Here is a 15,582-nt window from a genome sequence, read left to right on the forward strand (position 1 = left end):
CGTCCATCTGAAAGCACTGTTGGTCGAATTATTAACAAATTTCAATTGACCGGGTCGGTAATAATCGAATTTTTGTGACCTGAATTAATAGATATTGATAAAGAGGACCATTGGTTTCAACAGGATGGCGCTACACCTCACTTTGCAAATGACACAATCGACTTACTGAAACAATAATTTCCTGGACGAATAATCTCCAGAAACGCTGAGGTCAATTGGCCACCAAGAACATGTGATTTGACACCGTTGGACTATTTTTTTTGGGGGTTATGTGAGAAGCCAGATGTATAAGGATAATCCACAATCGATTCCTGAACTGAAGAATGAAATTATTCGTGTCATCAGTGAGTTAGAGCCTTAATTATGTCAAAATTTCATTGAAAATTTAAACAAAAGAGTAGACGTCTGTAGAGCTGCAAGAGGAGGCCATTTGGCAGATGTTATTTTTCGTACATAAATCTCATAACTGATACTTCAATTACCAATAAAAAGTTTTTGAAAACGATTGCAAATTATGTGTTTTATTTCTTTTTTTTAAAAACCGCGTTATTTGGAATCGAAGTATCTCCCTTTTCCTTGACCTTTTCAGTTAAATTTGAGACAGTACAACAATCCGAAATATTAGTTAACATACCTCAACCTTTACTTTCTCTTTTTTATTGTCATCCTTGTAGGTTTCTTTGTAGAATTTGGAGAAGAGGATGTAAAACATCAAGCCATGTCCTCCGATCCACCATACAAATGCTTTAGGATAATCACATTCTATGAAGACCAACTGGAAGGCGTGGATAACGACGAGAACAAATTGAATCTGAAGAATAAAGAATTCGCATTAATGTTATCTTAATAACTATCAGGATTTCTCTTCAAAATCATTTGAAAATATAGATAATTTTTCCGTGCAGCTTACCATTTGGATTGTCGTGAGATACTTCTTCCACCAGAGATACTTTTGATATTGAGGTCCCAAAGCAGCCAGCAGGTAGTAAGTGTACATGATGATATGGACGAAGGTATTGAGAAAACCGAAAAATGAAGAATGTCCACCAGGAGTGAATTTGACTCCGAACCACACTGACAGTGGCATGATTCCATGATGAAGAATGTGCAGAGTTGAAATTTGACGATTTTTCTTACGAAGAACAAAGAAGAGCTGAAATTTAAAAAGGGACCTTCAACTTTCCATGAAATTTAAGTATGCATCATAAGGTAGGAAGAACTTATCTATGTATACGGTGTAGCAAAATTGGTGATACCTGAACTAAAAGTTTTTCAATCCTACCACACGTCAATAAAATTTTAATCATCCATTAACCGAATTATATACACTGGTTAGTGAAAAACAATTTTAATACATCATTAAATTATAATTGACGTTCCTGTAACTGAGCATGAGTTAGCATTAGTGAGCATAAGTAAGCATAACCTATTTCATATTTTGGTTTTACATGAGAGGTTGCTGTGAATGAAATTAACTTGATTCAGTTGACGAATGCCGGCTTTAAGACAAAGCCATTTTCTAACCGACTTATTAAATCGAAGTATTCATAGAATAGGAATGTAAATTCAAGTAATAAGGTAATAGCACTACATACAAATAATTCTCAGAGCGTAGTTACATCAATTTTATAAATGTGATTTTAACTGTCTTCGACCGTTTTATGTCAGTCTCCTTCGATGTCAGTCTCCTTCCTTGTAGCCCTGAGGAAGATCAAAAATTAAAATGATCGAAACGTTGGCGAATTATTAAGAATTGTCTTTTCTTCCTGTCCTTTCACCACAAACGTTACCATCAAATATAATTAATATATTACAAGGCACTACATATTAACCATTAAGCATAAGAGTTACAGAAGAATGAAATAAATGGTACCATGTGTTCCAGGTAAGCAGAACATTGCATTTTGTGATTTAGTAGAACGACGTCTTGAAGACGTCCAAGCCAATAACATAAGTCTTATAGTGAGCTTTTTTTTTAGGCTTAAGACTTCCAGACCATTGAGCCTTATTATTGCTCATTATGGATATGAAAATTCTGTGCTATCTGGGATGTTTTTAGGAATGATAGAAGGGAGCGTCATTTCGCGAACTCAACGATCTTCTCAGTGAGGGCACCATCAATGCAGAGGATGGTTAGTCTGTTCCAAAGCTGGTCACAGCCAGGATAGGAGAGAAGCCAGGAAAAGATCGACTATTGAATTCCATCGATTATCATGTTATTTGGCAGCCGTTTGAAAGGATTAAAGCTTGTTAACTCGAATACTGGCCAATAACTTCGATGTGGACACACAACTATCTTTCGTCGACTCACATAGTATGAAAAGGTATGGAAATTGAAAGGAGAGGTCCCCAACAAACTCAGGCAGAGCAATAGAGCAAATGTATCGGAATTACTTCAAAGAAACGAACAGAATTCATAATATCGCTCAAAAACGCATTATCATTATGCACATTACCTATACAGGGTGTTCTATAAGCTACAAGCTCTATGACTAACTTTGACAGATGGTAGCTGTGCTTATTCTGAGAATTTTTTTTCTTATGAACATATTTCAGATTAGTTTTTGTTTAGGAGATAAAGGCGTTTGAAAAATCATATTTTCATGTTCAAATCATAATAACCAATGGAAATGTTGGGACTATAAAAATTGTTCAAAGTGTTCAGCTTCGGCTCGAATTCAAGCTTCACATCAACGAACTAAAGATCACTTATAACATGGAAACACTGAAACTTTGCTGACATCGTTTTTGTCTAATGACATATGGATTCTGCAGTGCCCATACATGTTCATTATGAATCGGACCTATGTTCATAGAAAAAAAATGGTCAAAAGAAGCACATCTACCTTCTGTCAAAGTTTGTCATAGAGCTTGTAGAACTCCCTGTATATCGTTTGTTTGTATTACTCGCAATTTTGATGATATGGAAATTAAAAACAAAACTACCGCAAACTCTCATGGAATTGAATAGAAATACATAACGTATTTCCTTATCGTCAAGTGGGCTATGGAAGGTCGATATTTTGGGTCTATACATAATTCTAGTTCCTGCTCCGCCATTTTCAAGTCGAGTGTTAAGTTAGCGTTCGGTATTGTTTTTGTGTCAAAATTATCAGCGAATTTCGAAGATGGTTCGTAAAGACCTTTATTATTGAATCCTTCTTCAGAAATGGGGGGTGAGGGAAATAAGTATTCTATTGATAAAACATTCAGCGACTTCTTGATCAGTTATCATTATGCCAATGTTGCTTTAGGCTATAGATTATCAATATTTCCAAAGTGCCTCCTGTTTATGTGATTCGCAGAAAAAAAAGAAATAGTAGACCAGAGAAGAGAACTCCATAGTTATGTTCAAAATGTGATGGAAGAAGCTCTACAAGCCTCTGTTTGGGTTTCATCGCAACTGACTGGAGCCTCCAAGGGCAGATCCAGGAAGTTTGTTTGGGGGGGGGGGGCACAACGGGCAGACGAGCAAAAAAATCAACAGTAACTGTGAGAAATGAACTTCACTTTTATTTTAAGAGTTCAAGTATGTATAGAAAGATCGGTCCGTCTGCCCCCTAAATCCGCCCTTGGGAGCCTACATTGACACATGGCATACCATTGTGGTGTTGACATCATCAACAACTGCTTTTTGAGTACATAGTCAGTTGGCAGTAATCTCTGACTTCACATCTGGCTCAAACCTCGATGAGTCATTACGGTCTCAAGTTTCCCTAGTATTTACTACACGTTCAGTACGCGCGACCAATCAACACCTCATCTCCATGTGGAGAAACAAGTTTATAACCTGTTCGGTTGGTTACCAACCAAGAAGATCCAGGAATTCCTCCACATCAAGCTCGTATGCAGAAGGTAGGTGATTTTTATTTGGAATAACACCGCCTTTTTGTTCACTTTCTCCAAGGTGGCCTGTTTTGGATTAAAAAATTCATTGACGTATGTCCAGCACCTCCAGTACCTCTAGAAATTATTTATCGTTTACCGGTAAGAAAGCAGATCATAGATAATTTCGATTCATTCACGAGTTATGACTTTAGCCTTGCGGCTTTCACACTCCTCTCCAGAGGAAAATTCACTTATCCCAGATATCTCAGCTATCAAAAGGATTAAGCTGTGTTGGAGCCCTTTCCAGGTTTTCGGGCTCGTGGTGGTGGTCGGGTCCGGGTCGCTCCTCGGCTCCCTGCTGTAGGTTGGATTCCTGCTCCACCCGCACTTCCTGTCGGAGCAGACGGCGCTCCTATGAATTTCCCATGTACTTGCGTACCGGCTTCTGCATGACTCTATAATATTTTCGTCCACCTGAAGTTTCCTCAAGTTCTCTAATTGTTTCTTCGGTATCAGGCATGTAGATGATATGACAATAGGGATGGTCTTGATATCTTTCAGCTTCCACTGTCTCCTGGTTTGCTTCTCGAGATCTCTGTATTTTGAAATTTTTTCAGTATGCCTATCTAGAAGATTGTTATTATTTGGAATCGCCACATCGATGAATAGTCCTCATCCTTATTGAGCAATATGAGGTCTGGTCTGGTCTGGTCTATTGTGGGTTATTTTCCGGTCTGTGAGAATAGTGCGATCCCAGTAGAGCTTGTGATGATCATTTTCCAGCACAGCATCCGGATGGTAATTGTAATAAGAAACCTTTTTCGAACTTAGAAGTTGTTGTTTTAGTGCCATTTCGTGGTGAAGAATCTTGGCAATGGCATCATGTCTATTTTTGTACTTCGTGCCCGCGAACTTCTGACATCCCCCGGTGATGTGCTGGATAGTTTCATGTGTCGCACAGCCATAACGACAGCTATCATCAGCAACTGCGGCATCCTTGGCGATATATTTCAAGTAGTTCCTTGTTGGAATCACCTGATCCTGGATGGCGAGCATGAAGCCCTCTGTCTCAGGAAACAACCTTCCGGAAGTCAACCAGTAGTTCGACGCAGATATGTCGACGTAATCATGGTTGACCTCGTTCTGGTGCCTTCCATGCAAAGGTTTGCCAATCAGTTTCTGCATTTTACTTTCTGCAGAGTATTCGACGGTTTCCAAGTGATCCTGTTGTAGCTTTAACGGTGTAGAACTATCAGCAACACAAACTACTCGATGGAGTTCTGATGAAGCAGCCTTGCTCAGGAAATATTTTCGAAGTCCTTCAATTTCCTGGGACATAGGATTGGACAAATCAACAATTCCTCTATCCCCAAGATGTCGTGGCAGCTCGGTCCGTTCTATGGAGCTTTTGGGGTGATGTTTATTATGTTTTGTCAGCATCGTCCTTATTTTTCTCTGTAAGGCTGCTAAATCGGTGGTGGTCCAAGAGATGATACCGAATGAGTAGCTCAGCGCTGAGCAAGCTTAGGTATTAATAGCTTTTATCAGATTCTTGCTGTTAAGGCCAGTTCTCATTATCCTTCTCAATCTTCGGGTGAACTCCTCCGTTAGTTCTTTCTTCATCTGGCTCTGATTGACTTTTCTTGCCTGTTTTATGCCCAGATTTTTGTGTGTGTCTTCTTTCTTTAATGCTCCAATTTCTGCACCTTCCTTGAGGTTGAACGTACCATCTTCTATTTTCCCTCTCGTTATGTTCAGCAGTCGACATTCTTCTAGTCCAAACTTCATTTTGATGTCTTTCGAGAATCCTTCCACTTTTTTCAGCATCAGTTGCATTTGATATTTGGTAGATACGATGCTACAGGTAGACTTGAACTTTTCTTTAGCCAATTTCAAATTATGCCCTCTCAAATGGGTGATAGGATTGAGAGTGAAGCAAGAGAGTGAACTGGCAAATCCACATCAAACAGATGATGTAGAGTCCTATAAGATATAATTAAGTCTCCTTTTAAACCTCGAGATTCGAAAATTGGTCGAAGAACGTTTCTGAAAAATGACTGTTTGAAATATTTCGCGATATCTTGATTTATGTTTGAAATATTCGAAAAATTGTTTTCAGTGATTTTTATGTTTTAGGTGATACTCATAATGCAAAAAAGAAATTAATTACCATTTCATATATATAAAGGAGACTTAATTTTTTCTAAAAGTGTTCCTACATTTTTCAATGCAGTTTTTCAGTCGCAGTTTTGTAAAAAAGCATCACCGGTTTTTCGAAAATGTCGTCGGTTTCAAAAGTTTTAAGCTGTATTTCAGATTTGGAAAATACGCATTTTGGCGTTGCAACGATGACGCCACATACAAAAATATTTCGTGAATATTGAAAGCAGGTTCTGTCATACTTCAAAACGCAAATCGTTGTGTATCGCCTATCTAGCCGCTGGAAACTTTCTTGCGGTTTCTTGTATACTCTCCAGAAAAAAAGCGGCCGCACAGAGCCGGACTGGTTACAGTATCTATGGTATAATTTTAATCAACTTCTTCAATAAAAATAATATCGTATAAGCAGGAGAAAAAAATGCAACTGAAATTTTTAATTTCGTGAAGAATACATATATAAATTGAACCTAAACGTCGATAGAAATGCAACGTAGGACGAACACGAAAGAGCACTAAAGTCAAAATAACTCGAACAGAAACCAAGATATAGGGATATAAGAAACACTCATTTTGCGGAAACGCCCTGTAAATCGAGAAAGAAGTAAGATATTCACGATCTGACATCTGACTATTTAGAAAAAAGAAATCGGGGATCGTCGACGATTTTTTTTTCTAATTCTTATAGATCTCCAGAATCGATAGGCTCTCATTGGATTTGAAATCCAATCGTTTTACGTAATTGGAAATACAAAAAACATAATAACTCGATTCATTCAAGATTCCAGTCTTTGCAGTATGAAAATTATGAACGTCGGCTAAAATTCTGACTAAGAATTTTTCCAATCACCTGAGATTGTTTGGATCCAACTAAATCTACTACAAGCTAGTAACTTTTTCTAAAAGAGCCTCACAAAAAATTACAATAGACAGGATAATGTCGTCAATGTTAACTCATATATTTTCATTTTGGGAATATGAAGTGATTTAAGGAAAGAACTTCGTTCGGTCAGAATATAAAGTTACATAGCCTTCTAGACGAGGAGTATTTTTGAATGAACCAAATGACTCTATGATCAAACTAGCCGATCCCATACATGTTATCTTGTTATGAAACACAAAATTATAAAAACGCAACCTAAAATTTCGTAGAAATATAGATTTTAGTGTTTTCATATGCGACAAATAATGACGATGCTCTTACATGAAGATTTTTTCAGTTTTACTTTGCCTAATGATGAATACATATACGATCATTAAAAATTATTGACATCGAATCGAGCCATATAAAATTTTAATACCTGTCTAGTTTCAAAATATAGTTTTACCATAAAAATCAAATATATAGATCGTTTCCGTGTCTATATTCGCGTTCTGTGTTATAAATATAACCTTAAAGAGTAATTGAACTGAAGAAATTCTAACATTCTAATCATCAGCATTCAAGATTTCATCATTATTGAAAATTTCATTACACCACTCAGAAGTCTTTTCTTCAAACGCATTAATTACCTATTTATTGTCCTTTCCAACATTGTTTAAATCATTCAATTTTCACGTACTTTTTAATTTTTATTATATATTCTATGGCATAAGTTTATGCCAAAGATCGTTCCAGTCGTTCAAAAAAGGTTCCATTCATTCAATTCCACTCACAAAATTTCATCCATATCGTCCTTGTCTATTTAAAAAAATTTCGTGATTTCCTCGAAATTTCTTGGAGTAAGAACATTCCACGAAGTATAAGGAAACTTGAAAGATGAATAGAATCGGTTAAGTGTAGGTATACATTTTGACACACAAATAAAAAAATTCTCCTTGTTTTTTGATTTCGACTCAAAATCTACTAAAATTCGTTTGCTTGAATAATTATCTTATTTTTGAAAATGTTACCTTATGGAGTATTAACTCACCGTATCGAAAAATTCTGAGAATTTCGACATATAATACCACCAACAGCCTCTGGCCATCTGAAAAAACCATTCAATTATTATGTGATTGAATAATGCTTTCGAAAAAAAGAACTTACCCTTAAAGCCATGGGATCATTGGAATAGTCGACAGTTTGACATCTGAAACTATAATGAGTCAACCAGCCTGTCACACAACTCTGAAAATATAAAAAAAAATTAAAGCTTTGCAGTATTTGAAATAAATTCTACTTTTGGTAGGGAAGTATTTCTGGAAATCGAAATACATAATATATTCCAATCAAGACAATTCCAATCAAGACAAATTTTTTCATGATAAATAAATATTATCGCGTCCTTATGAGAATCCTCCATTAATTTTCGATTTAATGATATTTAATTGACCATAATTTATCTGACTAATTAGAAATGAAAATATGTACATACAGATATTCCATTGAATTTCCATATATTCTGGAATAACACTAATAAGTATGATACCTACTCATATTCATAAAAGACCTCAGATAAAAAACCGCAGAATTTTCGAGATTTCGATATAAATATTAAAATGAAACAAAAAAAGTACTTAAGACCCATTTATGTTGATGCTGTTTTTAATTAAAAAGTGTAATAAGAACGAACTTTTTTTTACACCTTTGCCCCCTAATCCAATATCGAGTTTTTAAACGATGAATGAATACAATATTTGATATAAATTCAATTAGATGGAAGGACGAGAAAATTATTGACGATAGAGTATGTCAGATTGAGAATTTCCTAACGAAAAGAAGAAATTTATTATTATTAAGTATGGCACAGCATATATACATGGTAACATGGTCCATGGAAATAGTTGCAAAAAATTAAGGGGGTGATTCTTCGTCAGAAAATAGGGTGGACCTTTAATGTGCAATTTTCTTTTCTGAGTCCTCCTGCTTAGTTACAGCCCGAAAAGCAGTTTTCAATTTTTTTCTTGAGTATCGAAAAACTGACAAGAATGGAATCAAGCAGATATTTTATGCGGGGTAGAAAATCTCGGTGCTGTTCCTCTATGATTGAAAGTGCTAGAAAAAGCCACCCCTAAACATTGTTCCGCAAGAAACTTTTTTCCAAATCCATATTTCAAAATAAAAGATTGATTTTGGATAGCTTGATCCATTCTTGATAAATAAGGTCTCCTGTAGTTTCTTGGGAAAATTCACGGAAAAAAAGACCGTAAACAAAGTCCATATCGAATATTTCTGCGTTTGTGCACACAATCATCTTGATGAGTATATGTGACAAAAATCTCAAGATGATTTTTTGAGAATGGATCAAGGGATCCAAAGTTAATTTTTTATGTTAAGATATGAATATCGAAAAAGTTTCTCGCGAAGCAAGGAGCAGGGATCAGGGATGGATTTTTCTACCCCTTTCTTTCATAGACGAACAGAACCAAAATTTTTTTGATGCCTTCCCGTACGTATAAAATATCTGCTTGATTTAATACGTCAAAGTTTATTGATTTTCAATAAAAAAAACAAAAACTGCTTTTCGGGCGCCATCTTCAGGGAGCTGTAACTAAGCAGGGGCACAAAAAAGAAATGACCTTCCCTAGTATTCATATTATTATATGTATTATATCGACACAATCTAACTGACGATGACGATGTAATAGGAACGTAAGTCATAAAAGTCTCACCTCGGGTTTCATAAAGCTTGATCAGGGAATCAACGCTTGATTGACCAACAGAAGACGTCAATTTGTTTTCAATCGATAATTCAGTCATGATCATTCAAATATCATTCTCGTATCAAATTATGTTCATACGTCCTTTAAATTATTCTCAATTGCTACTTGTTTAATATATTCAGCAATGAAAAGGTTTCAGTGATTTCGTTTTAGAAATCAAGCGTTGATCGCACAATCAAAGATTTATGAAACCCGCTGTTAAAATATCTTTTTGCGATATCGTCATACGAAATTTTGTTTAGTTATGACTTTATATACGAAAGAGCCAAAGCTTTCAGCTTTTCTTGGCTCAATGTGGTTCTTAGGTACCTAACTTTTCACCTTTTTCAAGCAAAAAAAGCTTCTCTCACCCGAACAATTAGTTGATGGTGTATACAGGGTGGGCAAAATTCTTTATCTACTGAGGAAAACTCGAGAACAATGGCAGCTGGAAGAAAACAGATGACACATTCTCGAGCTAAGAAGAACAAAGAATGGTGAAAACCGTTTTTGAGTTATTAGCAAATAATGAAATTTTGACGATTTCGAAAAGTTCTCATAACTTTTTTGTCTTTGAAGTTACAGATCTGAAACTTGAACCCTTTTTTACGTAGAATCCACTGACGAGCACCAAATATTCTTTCATTTCGAAACATTAGGCGAACTTTCGTTTTTTTAAATTGAATTTGTAATTTTTGAATTGGAAAAAAAGATTCTGTCAGTAGAATCTACGTATAAAAGTGACTAAGAAGGTAAGATTCAGATATGTAACTTCAAAAAAAGCTATGAGAACTTTTCGAATTCGTCAAAATTCCAAATTTTCGATTATTACTCAAAATCTAGAAATGATAGGCCGGTTCTGTTTTCAGATTTGGATTAGTCATGAAAAAAGAGCTCGAGAATGTGCCATCCGTTTTCTTCTAGCTGCGATAAGTTTAGGGATCCCCTCAGTAGACAACGAATTTTGCTCACCTTGTAAATAGAGCCATAGATACGAACTTCTGGACAAACATTTCTTGAATTGTGTTTTCGTAGGAACCGAAAAAACACATCCCAACAATTCAGAATCTGGTTTCACCAAAATTTTTCACCCTCACGAAGTGACCGAAATAAGAGTGGAACAGGAAAATAGTAATGATGCACTACTTATGGTCAGTTTCTTTTTATAATTAGGGAAAATCAGATGTAGATAGATATTAAAATATCCATGAAATACAATTATTTTAGTTTCTATAATTAGTGCAAACAAAATTGTCCCCAAATTTGCCGCCCCCTGAAATCTGCCGCCCTAGGCTGCAGCCTACTCAGCCTCTATGGTAAATCCGCCACTGAATTTTCAGTAGTATGAAAAGAATCGAATATATAAATAAAGAACTCCCTTCAAAAAACGAAGAAGGATCACTCCCTAGCTTCATGAAACATCCTTTATAAACTAAAGGGGAATTTTTGAAAATTTGTTCAGTAGAAAACGTTCTTGCACACACTGGCACAAAAAAAAAAATGGAGGTTGACATTTATGATCAATCGTTCTGTATAGTGTAGATTAACGATTTCTTTCCTGAACTGCAGAGTTTCTGCGAATATAATTATACAACCCGTGCTGTGAGGTACACACAACTAGAAGGTAAGTTGATATTTTCGAAAGAGATTATACGTTATATTCTCCATTCTCTATTCTCGATATACAAGTAAATAATTATTGATTAAAAGGATAACGCCTTAAGAGGAACGCAAAGAATAATAATATGAATTAATTCAGATGCATACCACCCGCCGATATGAATGGGGAATTCTCCTCAATTTGGGTTATCACTGCATATGCAAGTTTAAACTGAATAATTATGAGTTTCATTCATGATTTCTTCACCGCGGAAACTATTCAAAATCATCCTTCAAATATGGGGTTTTAAAATTTAAATCGCTTTGTGCGGAGTTTACGATTTGGCAACAGCGCATACAAGACAATGAAAAGAACAATGTCCGATCAGCTTATTTATAAAATAACAGCTGTTGATCTACAGGCGCCGACTTACTGGCGAGCTTCAACTGCAACCGGCCATAAAAATCCCATAAAATTTTATGACCTTCCTCGTTCGTCGCAAACTTCATAGACAGCCATCTTTGTCTATCTCATCAAGATAATGCATTTGTTGTCCTTTATTATCAAGGCATATTTCAGTCGATGTTGCCAGCTTGTGCAATTCTCACAAAACGCTTTAAACTTTAAATACCCATTTTTATTTTTCATTTTGAAGTGCTTAAAATAATTTTTTTTTTGGGAAACGGTTGAAATGGTTATTTCAAAATGTGACGGTTCAAAGATATTTCATAAAAAATATATCATTTTCGCCAGAAAGAGTATTCCCTATTCGAGAGGAGTTACGATCTGAATGAGCTAGCCATGATGGCATATTGGCTAGCTCATTCAGATCGTAACTCCTGTCGAATTCATATCTGCGGGTGGTATGCATCTGAATTAATTCTTATTAAATAATTATTCTTCTTGTTCTTTAAGAAGGCGTATCGCCTGTTCATTTCCGGTCTATGTCGCTGTTTCTTGTGACGTAGATTGTAGATTGCCAACTGTCTCTCCATCGTTTTGGTGGACATCTGATGGGTCTTCTTTGTTGCCACTGGTGATTTTCGCTATTCTGTGCTCGGCTTATTCAGTCCACATCGTCTACCTGACACTTCTCCCTAATTACCGAATTCCTCTCCTGTCAACCAGTGTGTATCCCTTTATTGTTCTCAGGGTCTTCATTTCTGTTTCTTGTAGTATCCTCTTTGTTATAGACGTTTCGGCTCTTGCCTCCGCGCCGTATGTCATCACTGGTCTTACACATGTTTTGTAAATATATTCTCGACTTCAGTAGGGGAGACCGGGGTTAGTTGACCAACTTTCAGCTAAAAGGCTTCTATTTCAATTTTTTTAGAGTATATTAATTTAAAAACGGGTTCAGTTAATAGATTGACTATTAAGCTTTGGAAAAAAGCGACAGAAAACACGGTATTCATTATGGTATAGATTGCAGGCCAGTTCTTGAATAATTGGAAAAACTAGTCAACATACCTCATGCCTGGGACTGGGAACATAAATACATGGAATGGACATTGGCATGCTATGAATGTATTTGTTGTGGTACAAATATTCGATGCTTCTCTGTCTAGCGCGACACTAATGGTGGTATTCTGCTTTCATCTGTAAGCCAATCTGTAACTTGTCATAAGCTTGTAGGAAAATTGCAATTCTGGCCATTTTTAGTGATTTTTATAGCTTACAGGAATCCGTAACTATTCACGATAAGTAGTTCAAACCTAACACTTTAAAGAAGATAGTAACAAGAACATTTCCAAAATTGCATTATTTACGAATCTGTCAATCGGACACTTACAGATCGATCGTACGCTACAGATTTGTAACTTACAGATGAAAAGCAGAATAAACCATAAGGCAGTGGCGTAAAATAAATAAATTTATATAGCTCCTCCCTTCTTGCGGAAAATTGACGTGACAATGATGTCAGATTCAACTATCTCAATTGTGATTGGCGACACTAAGCCACTATCTCACTCCAGTCTTTGAAAACCAACTAATGTTTATTTTCCATTCCTTGTATCTATGTTCCAAGGCCTGGGATATGTTGACTATTCACCTGGTGTAAGTTGACCTATGAAGTTATAAGGGCCAAATCTATGACGAAATAAGATGAAAGACACAAAAAGACCGGTGCATTGCTAATTTCTTTATTGAAATCAATAGGCATTTGTCTGCCACTTTCATTGAACATAATGAACTTCAAATGAAAATGAACAAACCGACGATTTGAAAACCTGAAGAACAAACAAGGTAAACGAAGTAGAAGTAGAACAAAACGAAAGAAATTTGTATAAAATGTAACGATTATGTATTATGTCATACATACGTCTACCAGCCCCGGACCACCTTTAAACCTCAAAACTGTGAGGAAATCAAATAGAATTATACATAAAAGAAAGAACATGAATCAAACATTCGTTTTAAGTGCTTTGACAATCAATAACCACGAATAAATAGGAATTATTACAAATACCACTGAAATAGGACCACAATAATTACCTACTTGCGTGCTTTTTCAATATTGGGTTCTTTCTCTAAAACTTTTTGCATGCGCGATGCCGAGTTCCGGTGACTAAGCAGGAGGAGGTGTCGCACTTTTGTGCCTCACTGGTTGGCTCAAGTCTATTGCGTCGGACGAGTTTTTGAGAGTTAGTCAACCTACCCTTATAGTCAACCATCCCCGGTCTCCCCTACTTAGGTGTTTGTTCTTCCATATAGGGTATTTAAGATGTCCTGATATTACAGCAGCTTTTTTGGTCTGTTTCCTCACTTCATCTTCCAGGAACAATGCGCTTGTGACTTTGCACCCGAGATATTCGAATGACATGACCTGGTCGATGATGTTGTTCCCTATGGCTAGTTTGCATAGCCGGGGCTCCTTTGTTATTGTCATGTGTTTGGCATTTTTGGTAGAAATGAGCATGTTCAGTTCTGATGCCTGTCTGTTGAAGGCTTGGAGTATTCTTTGGAGGTTTCTTCTGATTCTGCAATAAGTACTGCGTCGTCGGCAAAACATAATATACTTACTTCGTGTTCTCCCATTCGATATCTCAAATCAGTGTTTTTCACTACCTTTATTATTTCGTCCATAACTAAATTGAACACAGAGGCTGTGTCTGTGTATAAGTAAGGGGTGTAAGGGGGAAGGATGCGTTTTATAGCCTCTCCTCTCAAATGCCAACCTCACCTACTCGCGGTGCACCCTGTTCTTACGAACGAGGCTCTGGCGACCGAACATGAGCGGTATAACTCTGTTTCCCACAATTACGTAGCCTAAACATTGGCTTGAGCAGGAAATGGCTCTCTGCGTTGCTCAAGTTACGTCTCAGACCTTGTCGTCTCAGGATACCTGTGCCACAAGATAATCTAGTCGTAGCCGCAACCAAAGTTGCACTGACAGCGTTACCAGTGCAGCTTTTGAACACCTTCTAACGCAGCTCCTACAAAAAGATGGATCAGTCGAACAGGACAAAATTCGTATCCGGAGGTAAAATACCCTCCCATTCGGATCTCCGTTGGAGGGTGCCTGAGCGAGTGAATCATCGAACAAACACCAATGAAAAGCACATAGCTTTTGCAGCATGGAACGTCAGAACCTTGCTAGACAACCCCAAGGCCGACCGACCAGAGAGGCGTACTGCCCTAATCGATAAGGAACTGCAACGAACATCCATTGCAATAGTTGCTTTAAGCGAAACACGCTTTTCGGACGAAGGTAGCTTGGTAGAACAAGCGTATACTTTTTTCTGGAAAGGCTTGCCGGAAGGCGAAATCAGACAACATGGCGTAGGCTTTGCCATTAGAAACGACCTGGCCGCCAAACTTACCGAAAATCCAGTTGGTATCTCAGAACGTTTAATGACCCTACGTTTTCCTGCAGCGAATAACACGTTTGTGAACATCATTGCAGTATACGCACCCACTTTGAACTCCTCTGACAACTTAAAGGACACTTTTTACGAAACACTCGTTGCTACATTAAGTAAAATCCCAAAACGGGAACGAATTATTCTCCTTGGAGACTTCAACGCTAGAGTGGGCAGAGGTCAAGACTCAGAACTATGGCCGGGAATAATAGGGAAACACGGCACAGACAGCATTAATTCGAATGGAGAACGTCTGCTGGCTCTTTGTGCAGAACACAATCTGTGTATAACGAACACCTATTTTATTACGAGACCCAATTCAAGGGGGACCTGGCGCCACCCGCGCTCAGGGCATTGGCATACCCTCGACTATGTGATCGTGAGAAGGAAATATCTGAAAGAGGTGTTGGTCACTAAACCCAGAGCAGATCTGGAGTGCTGGACTGATCATAGGCTGGTAATCTCGAGAATGAAAATCTCAATGCGCCCAAAATACCAACGCAAGCCGAA

General features: G+C 37.1%; 1 protein-coding gene across 1 annotated transcript in view; it reads right to left on the reverse strand.

Annotated features, from left to right (window-relative positions):
- Positions 1-15,582, reverse strand: part of LOC123313368 (elongation of very long chain fatty acids protein AAEL008004-like) — a 61,633-nt gene that overhangs the window by 9,068 nt on the left and 36,983 nt on the right. The window contains exons 4-7 of the mRNA XM_044898227.1: positions 8,015-8,095; positions 7,899-7,955; positions 911-1,153; positions 635-811 (exon numbers count right to left, since the gene is read on the reverse strand). Of these exons, the coding sequence (XP_044754162.1) occupies positions 635-811; positions 911-1,153; positions 7,899-7,955; positions 8,015-8,095 (558 nt within the window). The remainder of the gene's footprint in view (positions 1-634; positions 812-910; positions 1,154-7,898; positions 7,956-8,014; positions 8,096-15,582) is intronic.

This window comes from Coccinella septempunctata, chromosome 5, assembly GCF_907165205.1.
Source record: "Coccinella septempunctata chromosome 5, icCocSept1.1, whole genome shotgun sequence".
In the NCBI taxonomy this organism is placed as follows: domain Eukaryota; kingdom Metazoa; phylum Arthropoda; class Insecta; order Coleoptera; family Coccinellidae; genus Coccinella; species Coccinella septempunctata.